Consider the following 20,873-nt stretch of genomic DNA (forward strand, 5'->3'; position numbering starts at 1 on the left):
GTAGTGATTGTAGACATAGAAATTTGCAAAATACATACAGATATGTATGTTGCAGACCCGTAGACTAAACTTCTCTCACAAGCAAAACATGATCACTCTTTGGGTGTTAATCACACAACGATGTGAACTAGATTATTGACTCTAGTAAACCCTTTGGGTATTAGTCACATGGAGATGTGAATTAATCACATAAAGATGTGAACTATTGGTGTTAAATCACATGACGATGTGAACTAGATTATTGACTCTAGTGCAAGTGGGAGACTGAAGGAAATATGCCCTAGAGGCAATAATAAAGTTATTGTTTATATTTCCTTATATCATGATAAATGTTTATTATTCATGCTAGAATTGTATTAACCGGAAACTTAGTACATGTGTGAATACATAGACAAACAGAGTGTCCCTAGTATGCCTCTACTTGACTAGCTCGTTGAATCAAAGATGGTTAAGTTTCCTAGCCATGGACATGTGTTGTCATTTGATGAACAGATCACATCATTAGAGAATGATGTGATGGACAAGACCCATCCGTTAGCTTAGCATAATGATCTTTTAGTTTATTGCTATTGCTTTCTTCATGACTTATACATGTTCCTATGACTATGAGATTATGCAACTCCCGAATACCGGAGGAACACTTAGTGTAGTGTGCTATCAAATGTCACAACGTAACTAGGTGATTATAAAGATGCTCTACAGGTGTCTCTGATGGTGTTTGTTGGGTTGGCATAGATCGATATTACGATTTGTCACTCCGTGTATCGGAGAGGTATCTCTGGGCCCTCTCAGTAATGCACATCACTATAAGCCTTGCAAGCATTGTAACTAATGAGTTAGTTGCGGGATGATGTATTACGGAACGAGTAAAGAGAGTTGCCGGTAACAAGATTGAACTAGGTATTGAGATACCGATGATCGAATCTCGGGCAAGTAACATACCGATGACAAAGGGAACAACGTATGTTGTTATGCGGTTTGACCGATAAAGATCTTCGTAGAATATGTAGGAGCCAATATGAGCATCTAGGTTCCGCTATTGGTTATTGACCAGAGATGAGTCTCGGTCATGTCTACATAGTTCTCGAACCCGTAGGGTCCGCACGCTTAACGTTCGATGACAATTGGTATTATGAGTTATGTGATTTGATGTACTTAAGGTTTTTCGGAGTCCTAGATGAGATCACGGACATGACAAGGACTCTCAAAATGGTTGAGACGTAAAGATCGATCACGGACATGATTTGAGCATTATTATTATATTTCCTTGTTCATGATAATTGTCTTTATTCATGCTATAATTGTGTTATCCGGAAATCGTAATACATGTGTGAATAACAGACACCAACATGTCCCTAGTAAGCCTCTAGTTGACTAGCTCGTTGATCAACAGATAGTCATGGTTTCCTGACTATGGACATTGGATGTCATTGATAACGAGATCACATCATTAGGAGAATGATGTGATGGACAAGACCCAATCCTAAACATAGCTTAAAGATCGTATAGTTCGTTTGCTAGAGTTTTTCCAATGTCAAAGTATCCTTTCCTTAGACCATGAGATCGTGTAACTCCCGGATACCGTAGGAGTGCTTTGGGTATACCAAACGTCACAACGTAACTGGGTGACTATAAAGGTAGACTACGGGTATCTCTGAAAGTATCTGTTGGGTTGACACAGATCAAGACTGGGATTTGTCACTCCGTATGACGGAGAGGTATCACTGGGCCCACTCGGTAATGCATCATCATAATGAGCTCAAAGTGACCAAGTGTCTGGTCATGGGATCATGCATTGCGGTACAAGTAAAGTGACTTGCCGGCAACGAGATTGAACGAGGTATTGGGATACCGACGATCGAATCTCGGGCAAGTAACATACCGATTGACAAAGGGAATTGTATACGGGGTTGCTTGAATCCTCGACATCGTGGTTCATCCGATGAGATCATCGTGGAGTATGTGGAAGCCAACATGGGTATCCAGATCCCACTGTTGGTTATTGACCGGAGAGTCGTCTCGGTCATGTCTGCCGGTCTCCCGAACCCGTAGGGTCTACACACTTAAGGTTAGGTGACGCTAGGGTTGTAGGGATATGTATATGCAGTAACGCGAATGTTGTTCGGAGTCCCGATGAGATCCGGACGTCACGAGGAGTTCCGGAATGGTCCGGAGGTAAAGAATTATATATAGGAAGTGCTGTTTCGGCCATCGGGACAAGTTTCGGGGTCACCGGTATTGTACCGGGACCACCGGAAGGGTCCCGGGGGTCCACCGGGTGGGTCCACCTGCCCCGGGGGCCACATGGGATGTAAGGGGGTGTGCCTTGGCCTACATGGGCCAAGGGCACCAGCCCCAAGGGGCCCATGCGCCTAGGGTTTCCAAAGGGGAAGAGTCCCACAAGTGGAAGGCACCCCTAGGTGCCTTGGGGGGGAGGGAAACCTCCCTTGGCCGCCGCCCCCCTAGGAGATTGGATCTCCTAGGGCCGGCGCCCCCCCTTGGCCCTCCTATATATAGTGGGGAGATGGAGGACTTCTTACCCCATGCCTTTGGTTGCCTCCCTCTCCCTCTCCAACACCTCCTCCTCCTCCATAGTGCTTGGCGAAGCCCTGCCGGAGTACTGCAGCTCCATCACCACCACGCCGTCGTGCTGCTGCTGGAGCCATCTTCCTCAACCTCTCCTTCCCTCTTGCTGGATCAAGAAGAAGGAGACGTTACGCTGACCGTACGTGTGTTGAACGCGGAGGTGCCGTCCGTTCGGTGCTAGGATCTCCGGTGATTTGGATCACGTCGTGTTCGACTACCTCATCCCCATTCTTTGAACGCTTCCGCTCGCGATCTACAAAGGTATGTAGATGCATCCGATCACTCGTTGCTAGATGAACTCATAGATGGATCTTGGTGAAACCGTAGGAAAATTTTTGTTTTCTGCAACGTTCCCCAACAGTAGTAACTTGATCTGAAGTTACATGATCATCATCATTAGCTTCCTCACTAATTGGTGTAGAAGTCACAGGAACAGATTTCTGTGATGAACTACTTCCAATAAGGGAGCAGGTACAGTTACCTCGTCAAGTTCTACTTTCCTCCCACTCACTTCTTTCGAGAGAAACTCCTTCTCTAGAAAGGATCCATTCTTAGCAAAGAATATCTTGCCTTCGGGTCTGTGATAGAAGGTGTACCAAACTATCTCCTTTGGGTATCCTATGAAGACACATTTCTTTGATTCGGGTTTGAGCTTATCAGGATGAAACTTTTTCACATAAGCATCGCAACCCCAAACTTTAATAAACGACAACTTTGGTTTCTTGCCAAACCACAGTTCATATGGTGTCGTCTCAACGGATTTAGATGGTGCCCTTTTTAACGTGAATGCAGTTGTCTCTAATGCATAACCCCAAAACGATAGTGGTAAATCGGTAAGTAACATCATAGATTGCACCATATCTAATAAAGTATGGTTATGATGTTCGGACACACCATTACGCTGTCGTGTTCCAGGTGGCGTGAGTTGTGAAACTATTCCGCATTGTTTCAAATGAAGACCAAACTCGTAACTCAAATATTCTCCTCCACGATCAGATCGTAGAAACTTTATTTTCTTGTTTCGATGATTTTCTACTTCACTCTGAAATTATATGAACTTTTCAAATGTTTCAGACTTATGTTTCATCAAGTAGATATACCCATATCTGCTCAATTCATCTGTGATGGTCAGAAAATAATGATACCCGCCACGAGCCTCAACACTCATCGGATTGCATACATCAGTATGTATTATTTCCAATAAGTCAGTTTCTTGCTCCATTGTTCCGGAGAACGGAGTCTTAGTCATCTTGCCCATGAGGCATGGTTCGCAAGTACCGAGTGATTCATAATCAAGTGATTCCAAAAGTCCATTAGTATGGAGTTTCTTCATGCGCTTTACACCAATATGACCTAAAATGGCAGTGCCACAAATAAGTTGCACTATCATTATTAGCTTTGCGTCTTTTGGCTTTAATATTATGAATATGTGTATCACTACGATCGAGATCCAACAAACCATTTTCATTGGGTGTATGATCATAGAAGGTTTTATTCATGTAAACATAACAACAATTATTCTCTAATTTAAATGAATAACCGTTTGCAATAAACATGATCAAATCATATTCATGCTCAACGCAAACACCAAATAATACTTATTTAGGTTCAACACTAATCCCGAAAGTATAGGGAGTGTGCGTTGATGATCATATCAATCTTGGAACTACTTCCAACACACATCGTCACTGGGTGCTGAAGTCGGGAGGACCATGCAAGTTTACTCCATTAAAGTCGCAGAAAGAGAAGGCTTCACCCTCGAGTGGCCACTGAAGGTATATGGTGTAGTTGCTGCCCGAGATTCTGTGGACTATCGTCACAATCTTCTCTTCTATCTGTTGGAAATATGCCCTAGAGGCAATAATAAAAGTATTATTATTATATTTCTTTGTTCATGATAATTGTCTTTATTCATGCTATAACTGTATTATCCGGAAATCGTAATACACGTGTGAATACATAGACCATAATATGTCCCTAGTAAGCCTCTAGTTGACTAGCTCGTTGATCAACAGATAGTCATGGTTTCCTGGCTATGGACATGGGATGTCATTGATAACGGGATCACATCATTAGGAGAATGATGTGATGGACAAGACCCAATCCTAAGCATAGCACAAGATCGTGTAGTTCGTTTGCTAGAGCTTTTCCAATGTCAAGTATCTTTTCCTTTGACCATGAGATCGTGTAACTCCCGGATACCGTAGGAGTGCTTTGGGTGTACCAAACGTCACAACGTAACTGGGTGACTATAAAGGTGCACTACAGGTATCTCCGAAAGTGTCTGTTGGGTTGACACGGATCGAGACTGGGATTTGTCACTCCGTATGACGGAGAGGTATCACTGGGCCCACTCGATAATGCATCATCAAAATGAGCTCAAAGTGACCAAGTGTCTGGTCATGGGATCATGCATTGCGGTACGAGTAAAGTGACTTGCCGGTAACGAGATTGAACGAGGTATTGGGATACCGACGATCGAATCTCGGGCAAGTAACATACCAATTGACAAAGGGAATTGTATACGGGGATGATTGAATCCTCGACATCGTGGTTCATCCGATGAGATCATCGTGGAGCATGTGGGAGCCAACATGGGTATCCAGATCCCGTTGTTGGTTATTGACCGGAGAGTCGTCTCGGTCATGTCTGCCTGTCTCCCGAACCCGTAGGGTCTACACACTTAAGGTTAGGTGACGCTAGGGTTGTAGGGATATGTATATGCAGTAACCCGAATGTTGTTCGGAGTCCCGGATGAGATCCCGGACGTCACGAGGAGTTCCGGAATGGTCTAGAGGTAAAGAATTATATATAGGAAGTGCTGTTTCGGCCATCGGGACAAGTTTCGGGGTCACCGGTATTGTACCAGGACCACCGGAAGGGTCCCGGGGGGCCCACCGGGTGGGGCCACCTGACCCGGGGGCCACATGGGCTGTAGGGGGTGCGCCTTGGCCTACATGGGCCAAGGGCACCAGCCCCAATAGGCCCATGCGCCTAGGGTTTCCATAGGGGAGGAGTCCCACTAGTGGAAGGCACCCCTAGGTGCCTTGGGGGGGAGGGAAACCTCCCCTTGGCTGCCGCCCCCTAGGAGATTGGATCTCCTAGGCCGGCGCCCCCCCCCCCTAGGCCCTCCTATATATAGTGGGGGAAGGAGGGCTCTTGAGACACGCCTTTGGTTGCCTCCTTCTCCCTCACCAACACCTCCTCCTCCTCCCTAGTGCTTGGCGAAGCCCTGACGGAGTACTGCAGCTCCATCACCACCACGCCGTCGTGCTGCTGCTGGAGCCATCTTCCTCAACCTCTCCTTTCCCCTTGCTGGATCAAGAAGAAGGAGACGTTACGCTGACCGTACGTGTGTTGAACGCGGAGGTGCCCTCCGTTCGGTGCTAGGATCTCCGGTGATTTGGATCACGTCGTGTTCGACTACATCATCCCCGTTCTTTGAACGCTTCCGCTCGCAATCTACAAAGGTATGTAGACGCATCCGATCACTCGTTGCTAGATGAACTCATAGATGGATCTTGGTGAGACCGTAGGAAAGTTTTTGTTTTCTGCAACGTTCCCCAACAATGGCATCATGAGCTAGGTCTATGCGTAGTTCTTCTTGCGCGAGTAGAACACAATTTTTTGTGGGCGTAGATGTTGTCAACTTTCTTGCCGCTACTAGTCTTATCTTGCTTCAACGGTATTGTAGGATGAAGCGGCCCGGACCAACCTTACACGTACGCTTACGTGAGACCGGTTCCACCGACTAACATGCACTAGTTGCATAAGGTGGCTGGCGGGTGTCTGTCTCTCCTACTTTAGTTGGAGCGGATTCGATGAAAAGGGTCCTTATGAAGGGTAAATAGAAGTTGACAAATCACGTTGTGGCTTTAACGTAGGTAAGAAAACATTCTTGCTAGAACCCTAATTCAGCCACGTAAAACTTGCAACAACAATTAGAGGACGTCTAACTTGTTTTTGCAGCAAGTGCTTTGTGATATGATATGGCCAAAGTTGTGATGAATGATGAATGATCTATATATGATGTATGAGTTGTTCATGCTATTGTAATAGGAATCACGACTTGCATGTCGATGAGTATGACAACCGGCAGGAGCCATAGGAGTTGTCTTTATTTTTGTATGACCTGCGTGTCATTGAGAAACGCCATGTAAATTACTTTACTTTATTGCTAAACACGTTAGCCATAGTAGTAGAAGTAATAGTTCACGAGCAACTTCATGGAGACACGATGATGGAGATCATGATGATGGAGATCATGGTGTCAAGCCGGTGACAAGATGATCATGGAGCCCCAAGATGGAGATCAAAGGAGCTATGTGATATTGGCCATATCATGTCACGTTTATTATTTGATTGCATGTGATGTTTATCATGTTTTGCATCTTGTTTACTTAGAATGACGGTAGTAAATAAGATGATCCCTTACAACAATTTCAAGAAGTGTTCTCCCCTAACTGTGCACCGTTGCTAAAGTTCGTCGTTTCGAAGCACCACGTGATGATCGGGTGTGATAGATCCTTACGTTCACATACAACGGGTGTAAGACAGTTTTACACATGCAAAACACTTAAGGTTAACTTGACGAGCCTAGCATGTACAGACATGGCCTCGGAACACAGAGACCGAAAGGTCGAACACGAGTCGTATGGAAGATACGATCAACATCAAGATGTTCACCGACGATGACTAGTCCGTCTCACGTGATGATCGGACATGGCCTAGTCGACTCGGATTGTGTAACACTTAGACGACTAGAGGGATGTCTAATCTGAGTGGGAGTTCTTTAATAATTTGATTAGATGAACTTAATTATCATGAACTTAGTCTAAAATCTTTACAATATGTCTTGTAGATCAAATGGCCAACGTTGTCTTCAATTTCAACGCGTTCCTAGAGAAAACCAAGCTGAAAGACGATGGCAGCAACTATACGGACTAGGTCCGGAACCTGAGGATCATCCTCATAGCTGCCAAGAAAGATTATGTCCTACAAGCACCGCTAGGTGATCCACCCGTCCCACAGAACCAAGACGTTATGAACGCTTGGCAGACACGTGCTGATGACTACTCCCTCGTTCAGTGCGGCATGCTTTACAGCTTAGAGCCGGGGCTCCAAAAGCGTTTTGAGAGACATGGAGCATATGAGATGTTCGAAGAGCTGAAAATGGTTTTTCAAGCTCATGCCCGGATCGAGAGATATGAAGTCTCCGACAAATTCTTCAACTGTAAGATGGAGGAAAATAGTTCTGTCAGTGAGCACATACTCACTATGTCTGGGTTACATAACCGCTTGACTCAGCTGGGAGTTAATCTCCCGGATGACGCGGTCATTGACAGAATCCTCCAGTCACTTCCACCAAGCTACAAGAGCTTTGTGATGAACTTCAATATGCAGGGGATGGAAAAGACCATTCCTGAGGTATTTGCTATGCTGAAATCAGCAGAGGTAGAAGTCAAGAAGGAACATCAAGTGTTGATGGTGAATAAAACCACTAAGTTCAAGAAGGGCAAGGGTAAAAAGAACTTCAAGAAGGATGGCAAGGAAGTTGCCGCGCCCGGCAAGCAAGCTGCCGGGAAGAAGTCAAAGAATGGACCCAAGCCTGAGACGGAGTGCTTTTATTGCAAAGGGAAGGGTCACTGGAAACGGAATTGCCCCAAATACTTAGCGGACAAGAAGGCCGGCAACACCAAAGGTATATTTGATATACATGTAATTGATGTGTACCTTACCAGTACTCGTAGTAACTCCTGGGTATTTGATACCGGTGCCGTTGCTCATATTTGTAACTCACGGCAGGAGCTGCGGAATAAACGGAGACTGGCGAAGGACGAGGTGACGATGCGTGTCGGGAATGGTTCCAAGGTCAATGTGATCGCCGTCAGCACGCTACCTCTACATTTACCTACGGGATTAGTTATCAACCTCAATAATTGTTATTTAGTGCCAAGTTTGAGCATGAACATTGTATCAGGATCTCGTTTAATACGAGATGGCTACTCATTTAAATCCGAGAATAATGGTTGTTCTATTTATATGAGAGATATGTTTTATGGTCATGCTCCGATGGTCAATGGTTTATTCTTAATGAATCTCGAACGTAATATTACACATATTCATAGTGTGAATACCAAAAGATGTAAAGTTGATAACGATAGTCCCACATATTTGTGGCACTGCCGCCTTGGTCACATTGGTGTCAAGCGCATGAAGAAGCTCCATGCTGATGGACTTTTAGAGTCTCTAGATTATGAATCGTTTGACACATGCGAGCCATGCCTCATGGGCAAGATGACCAAGACTCCATTCTCTGGAACAATGGAGCGAGCGACCAACTTGTTGGAAATCATACATACTGATGTGTGTGGTCCAATGAGCGTTGAGGCTCGCGGAGGATATCGTTATGTTCTCACTCTCACTGATGACTTGAGTAGATATGGGTATGTCTACTTAATGAAACACAAGTCTGAGACCTTTGAAAAGTTCAAGGAATTTCAGAATGAGGTAGAGAATCAACGTGACCGAAAGATAAAGTTCCTGCGATCAGATCATGGGGGAGAATACTTAAGTCACGAATTTGGTACACACTTAAGGAAATGTGGAATCGTTTCACAACTCACGCCGCCTGGAACACCTCAGCGTAATGGTGTGTCCGAACGTCGTAATCGCACTCTATTAGATATGGTGCGATCTATGATGTCTCTTACCGATTTACCGCTATCTTTTGGGGGCTATGCTTTAGAGACTGCCGCATTCACTTTAAATAGGGCTCCGTCGAAATCCGTTGAGACGACACCGTATGAATTATGGTTTGGGAAGAAACCTAAGCTGTCGTTTCTAAAAGTTTGGGGATGCGATGCTTATGTCAAGAAACTTTAACCTGAAAAGCTCAAACCCAAGTCGGAAAAATGCGTCTTCATAGGATACCCTAAAGAAACTGTTGGGTATACCTTCTACCTCAGATCCGAAGGCAAGATCTTTGTTGCCAAGAATGGATTCTTTCTAGAGAAGGAGTTTCTCTCGAAAGAAGTAAGTGGGAGGAAAGTAGAACTTGATGAAGTATTACCTCTTGAACCGGAAAATGGCGCAACTCAAGAAAATATTCCCGAGGTGCCTGCACCGACTAGAGAGGAAGTTATTGATGATGATCAAGATACTTCTGATCAAGCTCCTACTGAAATTCGAAGGTCCACAAGGACACGTTCCGCACCAGAGTGGTACGGCAACCCTGTCTTGGAAATCATGTTGTTAGACAACGGTGAACCTTCGAACTATGAAGAAGCGATGGCGGGCCCGGATTCCGACAAATGGCTAGAAGCCATGAAATTCGAGATAGGATCCATGTATGAAAACGAAGTATGGACTTTGACTAACTTGCCCGATGATCAGCGAGCCATAGAAAATAAATGGATCTTTAAGAAGAAGACAGACGCGGATGGTAATGTGACCATCTATAAAGCTCGACTTGTCGCTAAGGGTTATCGAGAAGTTCAAGGGGTTGACTACGATGAGACTTTCTCACCAGTAGCGAAGCTAAAGTCCGTCCGAATCATGTTAGCAATTGTCGCATTCTACGATTATGAGATATGGCAAATGGACGTCAAAACGGCATTCCTTAATGGTTTCCTTAAGGAAGAATTGTATATGATGCAGCCGGAAGGTTTTGTCGATCCTAAGAATGCTAACAAGGTGTGCAAGCTCCAACGCTCGATTTATGGGCTGGTGCAGGCATCTCGGAGTTGGAACATTCGCTTTGATGAGATGATCAAAGCGTTTGGGTTTACGCAGACTTATGGAGAAGCCTGCGTTTACAAGAAAGTGAGTGGGAGCTCTGTAGCATTTCTCATATTATATGTAGATGACATACTTTTGATGGGAAATGATATAGAACTCTTGGACAGCATCAAGGCCTACTTGAATAAGAGTTTTTCAATGAAGGACCTTGGAGAAGCTGCTTATATATTAGGCATCAAGATCTATAGGGATAGATCGAGACGCCTCATAGGTCTTTCACAAAGCACATACCTTGATAAGATTTTGAAGAAGTTCAAAATGGATCAGTCCAAGAAAGGGTTCTTGCCTGTTTTGCAAGGTGTGAGATTGAGCTCGGCTCAATGCCCGACCACGGCAAAAGATAAAGAAGAGATGAGTGTCATCCCCTATGCTTCAGCCATAGGATCTATTATGTATGCCATGCTGTGTACCAGACCTGATGTAAACCTTGCCGTAAGTTTGGTAGGAAGGTACCAAAGTAATCCCGGCAAGGAACACTGGACAGCGGTCAAGAATATCTTGAAGTACCTGAAAAGGACAAAGGACATGTTTCTCGTTTATGGAGGTGACGAAGAGCTCGTCGTAAAGGGTTACGTCGACGCTAGCTTTGACACAGATCTGGATGACTCTAAGTCACAAACCGGATACGTGTATATGTTGAATGGTGGAGCAGTGAGCTGGTGCAGCTGCAAGCAGAGCGTCGTGGCGGGATCTACATGTGAAGCGGAGTACATGGCAGCCTCGGAGGCAGCATATGAAGCAATATGGGTGAAGGAGTTCATCACCGACCTAGGAGTCATACCCAATGCGTCGGGGCCAATCAAACTCTTCTGTGATAACACTGGAGCCATTGCACTTGCCAAGGAGCCCAGGTTTCACAAGAAGACAAGGCACATCAAGCGTCGCTTCAACTCCATTCGTGAAAATGTTCAAGATGGAGACAAAGATATTTGTAAAGTACATACGGACCTGAATGTAGCAGATCCGTTGACTAAACCTCTCCCTAGGGCAAAACATGATCAACACTAGAATTCCATGGGTGTTCGATTCATCACAATATAACTAGATTATTGACTCTAGTGCAAGTGGGAGACTATTGGAAATATGCCCTAGAGGCAATAATAAAAGTATTATTATTATATTTCTTTGTTCATGATAATTGTCTTTATTCATGCTATAACTGTATTATCCGGAAATCGTAATACACATGTGAATACATAGACAATAATATGTCCCTAGTAAGCCTCTCGTTGACTAGCTCGTTGATCAACAGATAGTCATGGTTTCCTGGCTATGGAAATGGGATGTCATTGATAATGGGATCACATCATTAGGAGAATGATGTGATGGACAAGACCCAATCCTAAGCATAGCACAAGATCGTGTAGTTCGTTTGCTAGAGCTTTTCCAATGTCAAGTATCTTTTCCTTTGACCATGAGATCGTGTAACTCCCGGATACCGTAGGAGTGCTTTGGGTGTACCAAACGTCACAACATAACTGGGTGACTATAAAGGTGCACTACAGGTATCTCCGAAAGTGTGTTGGGTTGACACGGATCGAGACTAGGATTTGTCACTCCGTATGATGGAGAGGTATCACTGGGCCCACTCGGTAATGCATCATCAAAATGAGCTCAAAGTGACCAAGTGTCTGGTCATGGGATCATGCATTGCGGTACGAGTAAAGTGACTTGCCGGTAACGAGATTGAACGAGGTATTGGGATACCGACGATCGAATCTCGGGCAAGTAACATACCGATTGACAAAGGGAATTGTATACGGGGATGATTGAATCCTCGACATCGTGGTTCATCCGATGAGATCATCGTGGAGCATGTGGGAGCCAACATGGGTATCCAGATCCCGCTGTTGGTTATTGACCGGAGAGTCGTCTCGGTCATGTCTGCCTGTCTCCCGAACCCGTAGGGTCTACACACTTAAGGTTAGGTGACGCTAGGGTTGTAGGGATATGTATATGCAGTAACCCGAATGTTGTTCGAAGTCCCGGATGAGATCCCGGACGTCACGAGGAGTTCCGGAATGGTCTGGGGGTAAAGAATTATATATAGGAAGTGCTGTTTCGGCCATCGGGACAAGTTTCGGGGTCACCGGTATTGTACCGGGACCACCGGAAGGGTCTCGGGGGGCCCACCGGGTGGGGCCACCTGCCCCGGGGGCCACATGGGCTGTAGGGGGTGCGCCTTGGCCTACATGGGCCAAGGGCACCAGCCCCAATAGGCCCATGCGCCTAGGGTTTCCATAGGGGAGGAGTCCCACTAGTGGAAGGCACCCCTAGGTGCCTTGGGGGGAGGGAAACCTCCCCTTGGCCGCCGCCCCCTAGGAGATTGGATCTCCTAGGCCGGCGTCCCCCCCTAGGCCCTCCTATATATAGTGGGGGAAGGAGGGCTCTTGAGACACGCCTTTGGTTGCCTCCTTCTCCCTCACCAACACCTCCTCCTCCTCCATAGTGCTTGGCGAAGCCCTGACGGAGTACTGCAGCTCCATCACCACCACGCCGTCGTGCTGCTGCTGGAGCCATCTTCCTCAACCTCTCCTTTCCCCTTGCTGGATCAAGAAGAAGGAGACGTTACGCTGACCGTAAGTGTGTTGAACGCGGAGGTGCCGTCCGTTCGGTGCTAGGATCTCCGGTGATTTGGATCACATCGTGTTCGACTACATCATCCCCGTTCTTTGAACGCTTTTGCTCGCAATCTACAAAGGTATGTAGACGCATCCGATCACTCGTTGCTAGATGAACTCATAGATGGATCTTGGTGAAACCGTAGGAAAATTTTTGTTTTCTGCAACGTTCCCCAACACTATCGCACTAGGGATGACTGCCAAATCCTGACAAAACAGGTATGCATGGATATTTTCCTGTTATTTTTCTTATTGTTCGCATCTTTGTTGGCAAGTTAATGGTGAACAATGATGCTTGCAGGATCCTTTTTTGCACTTGACTGGCCCTTCTCGTGCAATTATGTCTGGGGGCATAATGGAACCCACAGTTACGATTGAAGTCCACCTAAAACTTAAGGGCACGGTGGAGTCTAAAGATAGAACATTGATCAGTAAAGCCTTTTTTTATGATGAAAAAGATCTTGATAGTGGTGATATTATTTCCACCCGTGTCCTTAAGGGCCTTTGTGAAATAGAGTTATGCTGTGAGCAGCTTGAATATTCACACCAAGCCACTATCCTCGGTGTCCGTGTTGTACGGGGCTCATTGCCTTGTGGCAATGGCATCAAGATAGTTTGCTCCGCACTACCTGAGGACAAAACCGAAGGCGGTGGTAAGCGCCCAGCTGGGTGTATTTTGCTGCTTGATTCACAAGCTGGAGATATGCGTGTGGGTGAAGGGGGTTATCTAGATCTGTTGAGGCAAGTTGTATCTGTAAAATCAAGAGGAAGGCTTGAAATTCTCATGAAGGCTGGAGAAATCAGTGGAAGTGTCGTCTTCCCAACCAAATTCAGCGACATAAGTCGAGAAAGTTGCGAGCTTGGTAGTTGTGAAGTGGAGATAACCGTTGCTTGGTCCTTGCTCGTTGAAAAGCAGTATGAAATCTCGGTGATGGGAGCTATACACCCTTACGCATGGGAATCAATTCCACGTAGGCCGATCATGAAGCTTGTTGACGCTTGTTGAAGAGGTTCACTTAGTGAAGATGGCATTCTAGCTAGTTGTACTTCTTAGTGTAATAGTAATCCGAAAAGGTATATATGGGCAACACAAGGCAGCGTCAGATGCTGGTTCAGTTTCTCCCTCAAAAAAAAGAAAAAAAAATGCTGGTTCAGTTTCTGAATGTATTTTTTGGCAAAGCAGAGATGATCACCGTGCAAGCTGATAGTACAAGCAGTATAATCCTGGATGCGATTCGAGTTTGACAGGAAGAATAGGGACCATGAAAAACACCCACACGCAATTTTTGTTTGTAAACTACATGATTTTAGTACATTGGACAATATTATTGTAAAATGTCAAGAACATTTTTCTAACACGTGATGACAGTTTTTTCATGTCTGAACATTTCTTCAAATGAATGTTAAACATATTTAAAATACACGTAACATATCTTGAATGGTATGAGACCTTTTATATATTTGTCGGACTACTTTTACATATTAACATTTTCTGGGTTCCCTAGATGGTCCCAAGCCGGTTTTGGGAACTTTTCAAAAGGTTCCTAGTGGTTTTTCGGTCTTCTATTTTTGGTTTTGGTTTACATTTTTTCTGTTTTGTATTTTTCTTTCACTTTTTAATTTATTCATTTTCCTTGTTTTTTACTCAAAGTTTGTCAAAATCATTAAAGAAATTCAAAATGTCAAAAATTATTCGGTTTTGCAAAATGTTTGGGATTTAAAATTTGTTCATTTTTTCCAAAAAAAATCATGTTTTCAGATTTTGTTTGCATTTCGTAAATTAATCAAAATTTCAACCAATTTTCGCTATCGTAAATAAATGTTCATTTTTTTCAAGAAATATTCATTTTTATAAAAAAAATCGGGATTTAATTTTTTCCTCCATTTTTTACAGCATTTTAGAAATGTTCGTTATTGAATTTGCTAACATTTTCCAAATTCGTGATCTTATTCTTTTAGGTGAATTCGTGATCTTATTTTGAAATGACGACAGTGATACTGGGCTGGGCTGCCGGGAAGGTCCGTCTCGATCTACTGGGCCTGGCTACGCCTGAGAGAAAATATCTGGGCGCACGCCCGTCTGCACCGTATCTTGAAAACCCTATGCTGGGGGATCTTTGCTTTCCCCCGAACAAAAAAACGAGAGCGGCGGCGGCGCACAGTGGTGAGGAGGTGAGATGGACACCGCAGGGAGTTCGATGGGAAGGAGTGGCGAGTCCATGTTTACCGAGGAGCTCTATCAGGCTGGAATCTGCATGCGGGAGAGCATCCGATGGATCGAGGCCCAGGACCAGGAGGCCAGGATCGAGGAGATTGCACATAGCGACTCTGGCTATGATAATCTTCCGGATTTCAGAGTGGATATGGCCGTCTTGACGGACAGGATCTTTCAATTGTGGCACAGGATGGGCGCGATGCAGAGCGCCGGTTGGATCGGCAATGAAGGGGAATCGATGGAGACCCAGAGCAAGATTGGCGACGGCGGAGAGATGGAAGCCGGAGGGAAGTCGTCGGAGAGAAGCAGGAGTGCCGGATCCCTAGAGCTCAAGAATCTGCTCTACCGTGCCGGAATCCTCACCGGTGGAGAGATAGGCGGAGACACAGAAATCGAGGAGCTGTTTGATCTGTTTGCAAATGAGGCCAATGAGTGGATCGTTGGCCAGGCAGACAGTCAACTCCGATGGGAAACTGTGCAAGAATTGACAGTCCAAATCCTGTTGAAATTTGAAGAAGTGGTGGGTGCTGACATTCTTAAGGTATTTGAAGAAAAAACCATCAGGGAGGAGGCAATGGCAGTGCTTAGGTTCGGCTTCAGACTGTCGTTGTTTTCCGAGCAGATCGATGAGCTGAGGCATGAGATGTGTAACATTTTGAGATCGTTCTCCCCAGAAAACAAAGATATAAGGAGCACCATGAAGAAGTTTATTTCTGAGCCATATCTATCTCGTATCTCCAAATTGCAATTGATCTCTGAACGTATTAGCATGCTCCAGCAAATGGACCCAGCCTTCGACTTCAAAGTGAAATCAACAATTATCAAGTTGAAATCAGAATCTTTCTTGTCAGCAATGAAGGAGTTGGAGAACGACAGCCCCAGGGAAGGCCAAGAACACTCCATGGAGATGGAGGAGAAGAAATTCGCTGCATACTGTCTGTACTGGGAACGCATATGGGGCAAGGATGGCCACAGCTTCGAAAACCAGAGTGAGTAAACATGCATGCATGCTAGTTACCCGATGGTAGTTATTTGACATACTGCATGTCTCAAGGAAGCTGATTCCTTCCAAATTGGAATTTAGTCCACTTTATTATGTAACCAGATTGATTCGGATATATTCTTCTTGAATAGACTAGTTACTTCATGTTAGATCTCTAACTCGTACTTAACTTGCATGCAGCGTTATTGAGCCCCATGCAATTTACGCATTGCACACCAGGCCACATTCCAACTGAAGCTGTCGCTGGGAGTACCTTACAAATCTACTCCATCAAAGTATCACTAGTAAAACCCGATTTTTTGCCACTGCCGGTGTATGGAGTGGTTGCAGTCCGTGATGCCGTGGACCGTCGTCGCAACCCTCTATTCCTCTGTTCAAGAGAGCACTGCCAAATCCTTGAAGAAAATGTATGTATGGTATTTTTGTGTTCTTGATCTTTTGCTTGTTGCCTGCATCCTTGTTGAACAGTCAATGGCAAATGATGATGCCTGCAGGATTCTTTCTTGCACTTGACGGGCCCGGTTCGTGCAATTGTCTCGATGGATACTATTTACATTGAAATCCAATTAATAGTAAAGGGCACAAAAAAATCGGAAGATACACCATTGATCAGTACATTTGGCTTTTACAATGCTGACAATTCCGGTACCTATCTTGCCAAAAATGACTTTTGCAAAGTGGAGTTGTGCTGTGAGCAACTTAAACAGTCGGTCCAGGCCACTATCTTGAGTGTGGCTGTTACACCAAAACAGGAATCGTTGCCTTTTCTACATGGTGGTGGAGTTGTTTGCTATTCATTGCCTCAGGAGGGTAGTGAAGATATCGCTGAGCAAGCATCATGTAGGCAAGTTTGGCTGCTTGATTCAAAATGTGGAAGAATGCCTATGACTGAAAATGGCTACCTTGATCTGGCAAGGAATGTAGTTTCTGTGGAATTAAATGGAAAGCTGCAGGTCCTCATAATGGACGATTCACAGACTGAGATTGCTGCTAAATTCGTCCTTGAATCTGAAAAATACAACACAAGTGAATGTGAATGCTCCCTTGCTGATGGCTCTAAGGTTGAGATTACTGTTGCTTGGTCCCTCGTTCACTCAAAGATGCTACAGTCAGATGACAGTGGGATGGCGACCACAGGGAATTTGAAGGGAAGAAGTGGCGAGCCCATTTTAAGCGAGGAGCTCTGCCAGGCTGCAATCTTCATGCAGAAGAGTATCTGCTGGATCCAGGCCCAGGAGAAGAAGATGGTGGAGATTGGATATTACGGCTCTGCGGAATACAAGAATCTTCAGGTGTTGAAATTGGATATGTATGAGCTGTCGAATAAGATCTTTGGTCTTTTCAATTATGAGACCCAGAAGAGGATCCGCGCGATGCAGAATGCCTGTTGGATCAGCAATAAAGGGAAATTGACAGATACCCAGAGCAAAATTGGCGATGGCATTGAGATGGATACTGGAGGGAAGTCGTCGAAGGGAAGCAGTGGCGAGTTTAAATTGGCGAGCATTGGCAATGAAGGCATAATGGTACAGACACAGAGCAAGATTGGTGACGGTGGCAAATCAGTCTCCAAGCAGTTCAATGAGCTGCCGGTCAATAACTCAATCCCCATAGCTGAATCTGTCAGAAACAAGATTGAGGAGGCAGAGGCAGAGACTGTTAGGGCTGAGGTGGTGCCGAGGGTCAGCTTCAAATTAGCTCTGCTCTCCCGGCAGTTTGATGATCTGTGGGACAACATGTGCCAGCTAGTCTCAACAGAACCAAAATTTCTAGCGATATGCATGCTTATTCGGGAGCCCTTCGCACACTATTGCTCCACATTGAAGTTTATCTCTGCAGTTTTTGACCGGCTTGGTCAATGGGTGCCAGATTTCAGAGAGGGATTGGAATTGATAAAGTTAAACCTGGACAGGGATAAGGATGTGGAAGTTGAGGATGTGTATGAGGCGACGAAGGTAGCTGAGGAGTATTATTTCAATGCTTACCGTAGAGATTGGGAATGTAGGCGCAGCAACTTTGGCAGCTTCGAAGACCCAAGTGAGTAAATGTGCTAGTGATATGGTTTTTGTTAGTTCCTTTTCTTCTTCCATTTACTGCATGTCTCAAGCAAGCTAATTCATTCTGTTAGCATAGTGATTTACTTTAATCATTGATTCTTCTTTATTCATAATGGACAGCAAAAGCAATCTTTAGGTAGTTCACGTTAGATTTCTAACACATACTTAACTTGGTTGCATGCAGCATTATTGAGCCCTATGTACTTTACCCAAATCATACCAGGCCACACCGAAGTGGGTGCTGAACTCGGGAGGACCATGCAGGTCTACTCTATTAAAGTTGCAGAAAGAGAAGGCTTCACCCTTGAGTGGCCACTGAAGGTATACGGTGTAGTCGCTGCCCGAGATGTTGTGGACTATCGTCGCAACCTTCTCTTCCTTCGCACTAGGGATGACTGCCAAATCCTCACGACAGAGGTATGCATGGGTATTTTTCCTGTTCTTTCTCTTATTGTTTGCATCTTTGTTTACATGCTAATGGTGAATAATGATGCTTGCAGTATCCTTTCTTGCACTTGACTGGCCCGTCTCGTGCAATTATGTCCAAGGACACTGTTACAATTGAAGTTCATCTGAAGTTAAAGGGCACAGTGGAATCTAAAGATACCACATTGATCAGTAAAGCCTTCGATGATTATGACGGTGTTTCTACGTGTCTCCTCCGTGGCCTTTGTGACATTGATTTATGCTATGATCATCTTGAACAATCACACCAAGCCATTATCCTCGGTGTCCGTGTTGTTAAGGGCTCATTGCCTTGTGACAACGGCATCAAAGTCATTTGCTCCACGCTACCTGGGGACAAAACTGAAGGCAGTGGCTCTGGGCATGTTTTGCTGCTTGATTCACAAGCTGGAAAAATGCCTATGAGTAAAGAGGGTTATCTAGATCTGTCGAGACAGGTTGTATCTGTAAAATCAAGAGGGAGCCTGGAAATTCTCATGCAGGCTGGAGGAATCAGTCAAAGTGTCGTCTTTCCAACCAAATTCAGCAACGTAAGTCGAAAAAGTTGTAAGCTTGGTGATTGTGAAGTGCAGATAACTGTTGCTTGGTCCTTACTCATTGAAAGCCAGCATGATATCTCGGTGAATGGATCTGTACACCCTTACGCATGGGAATCAATTCCACGTATGCCCATCATGAAGCTTGCTGACGCTTGTTGATATCATGTGAACTGTTGCCTGGTGAAGTTGTCTGCTACTTCTAGCTTATTGTGTGTGCTAATTGTTCCTACCACTATGATACAAGGCATTCTTCTCTGATAACTTTGGTCTTGTGTCTATGCTAATTGTTCCTGTACTATTATGATGTAGTATAAGAAAGGTCTATATTTCATCTTCCTGTTATGCATATTTATGTTGTTGTGCTTGGTAAGCCAACTTTGTCATTTCTAGCTTATTGGTGGAGATATACGTAGATCTTATTTCTAGCTTATTGGTGGAGCTGCTTATTGTTTTTGGCGGTGAAATTGCGGTACACTTTGTGCATGCTCGTCGAGCCAGATGGGAAGTCATTCTTACCCCGTTGTGGGCAATGACCACTTTTCCTATTAGGCTATGTTTGGTTGCTCGGGAGAGAAATTCCAGGGTAAAAATAAGCACGGGTGTGATTTTCTCCACACTTCCATGGGGGATTATCGTTCCCAGGTGAATACAGCCCTGGCCACCAATCCCCCAGCGTGGATTTTCCTTGTGCATCCCCGATCCCTCTCACCATGGGGAAGATAACCCCACTGTCCCTGTTGCCCAAATGGTAACGGCAGGGAAGGAGAACCCCCACACATGCTAATGCAAATATAACAAAGAATTTACATGAAATAGACACAGGTCATAGGTAAATATTCCACAAATAATTCTGAAAGAATTCTATAAAATACAAACACAAGAGAATTCAGAATCCATCTAAAGTAGAAGTTTGAAAAATATTAGAACTGAAATCCATCACTTCAAAAAGGTTTAATATTGATCGGTTCACATTTCACGGCGATCAATTGTGGACCAAAATTGTTTTCGTGTGCCGACACGAAAGCAATAATTACAGCCGGCATTGATACATCATTGCTCAAGTTTGGTCACTACAAACAGTTCTAAATTATCAAGTTGTGATGTCCAAGGAGTTGTGATGTCCGAGGCAAAGACACTTTTAAATAAGATGAGCTGCAAGGTGATAAAGCAAGGCGATCTTCTCCCCACTCGGCTTCAACATCAGGTAACACAGCTTGATGTTGCCTGAACTATGAAAAAAGTAAGAAAGTTAGAATCATGTATCCAATTGACAACTGTATGACTAGAGCTTGGATTTCTAGTAATGAGCAACATGAATTGTTGATAAAAAGAATAAAAACACAAAACAAACTACTATTTGCGATTACTGTGGCATAAATTTCAGTAATAATTACTGGGAAGAGAATTGTATAATTGGAAAAGTAAGGATAAAACAAACATAGATTTATGAAAAGTGAAGTCTTATTATCTAAAAAAAAGAGGGAAGGCAGCCTAAGAACCAGTTCACAAACCAATACATGGCACTTTGTTTAGATGCCCAGGCAAAAACCAACTAGGACTGTAGCTGATGACCACCAAAAAAAAGAA

At 44.5% G+C, this 20,873-nt stretch overlaps 2 protein-coding genes across 2 annotated transcripts; both read left to right on the forward strand.

Moving 5' to 3' along the window:
- Positions 1 to 4,277: 4,277 nt before the first annotated feature.
- Positions 4,278 to 14,013, forward strand: LOC125534250 (uncharacterized; the record flags this gene model as incomplete). Its single annotated transcript, XM_048697517.2, has 3 exons — positions 4,278 to 4,417; positions 13,187 to 13,226; positions 13,309 to 14,013. Coding segments are annotated over 3 exons (885 nt in total), but the record flags the coding sequence as incomplete, so codon positions are not given.
- Positions 14,014 to 15,097: 1,084 nt separating this feature from the next.
- LOC125538062 (uncharacterized) lies at positions 15,098 to 19,669 on the forward strand. The gene is made up of 5 exons (XM_048701366.2): positions 15,098 to 16,211; positions 16,406 to 16,632; positions 16,720 to 18,262; positions 18,467 to 18,699; positions 18,783 to 19,669. Exons 1-5 carry the CDS (start codon positions 15,185 to 15,187, stop codon positions 19,443 to 19,445), a joined length of 3,693 nt encoding a protein of 1,230 aa, XP_048557323.2. The 5' UTR covers positions 15,098 to 15,184; the 3' UTR covers positions 19,446 to 19,669.
- The last annotated feature ends 1,204 nt before the right edge of the window (positions 19,670 to 20,873 follow it).

This window comes from Triticum urartu, chromosome 2A (genome assembly GCF_056163025.1).
Source record: "Triticum urartu cultivar PI428250 chromosome 2A, HENAU_Tu73, whole genome shotgun sequence".
In the NCBI taxonomy this organism is placed as follows: Eukaryota; Viridiplantae; Streptophyta; class Magnoliopsida; order Poales; family Poaceae; genus Triticum; species Triticum urartu.

Coding starts and splice junctions, on each gene's coding strand:
- LOC125538062 (XM_048701366.2), top strand. CDS start 15,185: ATGGACACCGCAGGGAGTTCGATGGGAAGGAGTGGCGAGTCCATGTTT. Junction 18,263..18,466: donor TGGCAGCTTCGAAGACCCAA/GTGAGTAAATGT, acceptor GGTTGCATGCAG/CATTATTGAGCCCTATGTAC. Junction 18,700..18,782: donor GCCAAATCCTCACGACAGAG/GTATGCATGGGT, acceptor TGATGCTTGCAG/TATCCTTTCTTGCACTTGAC.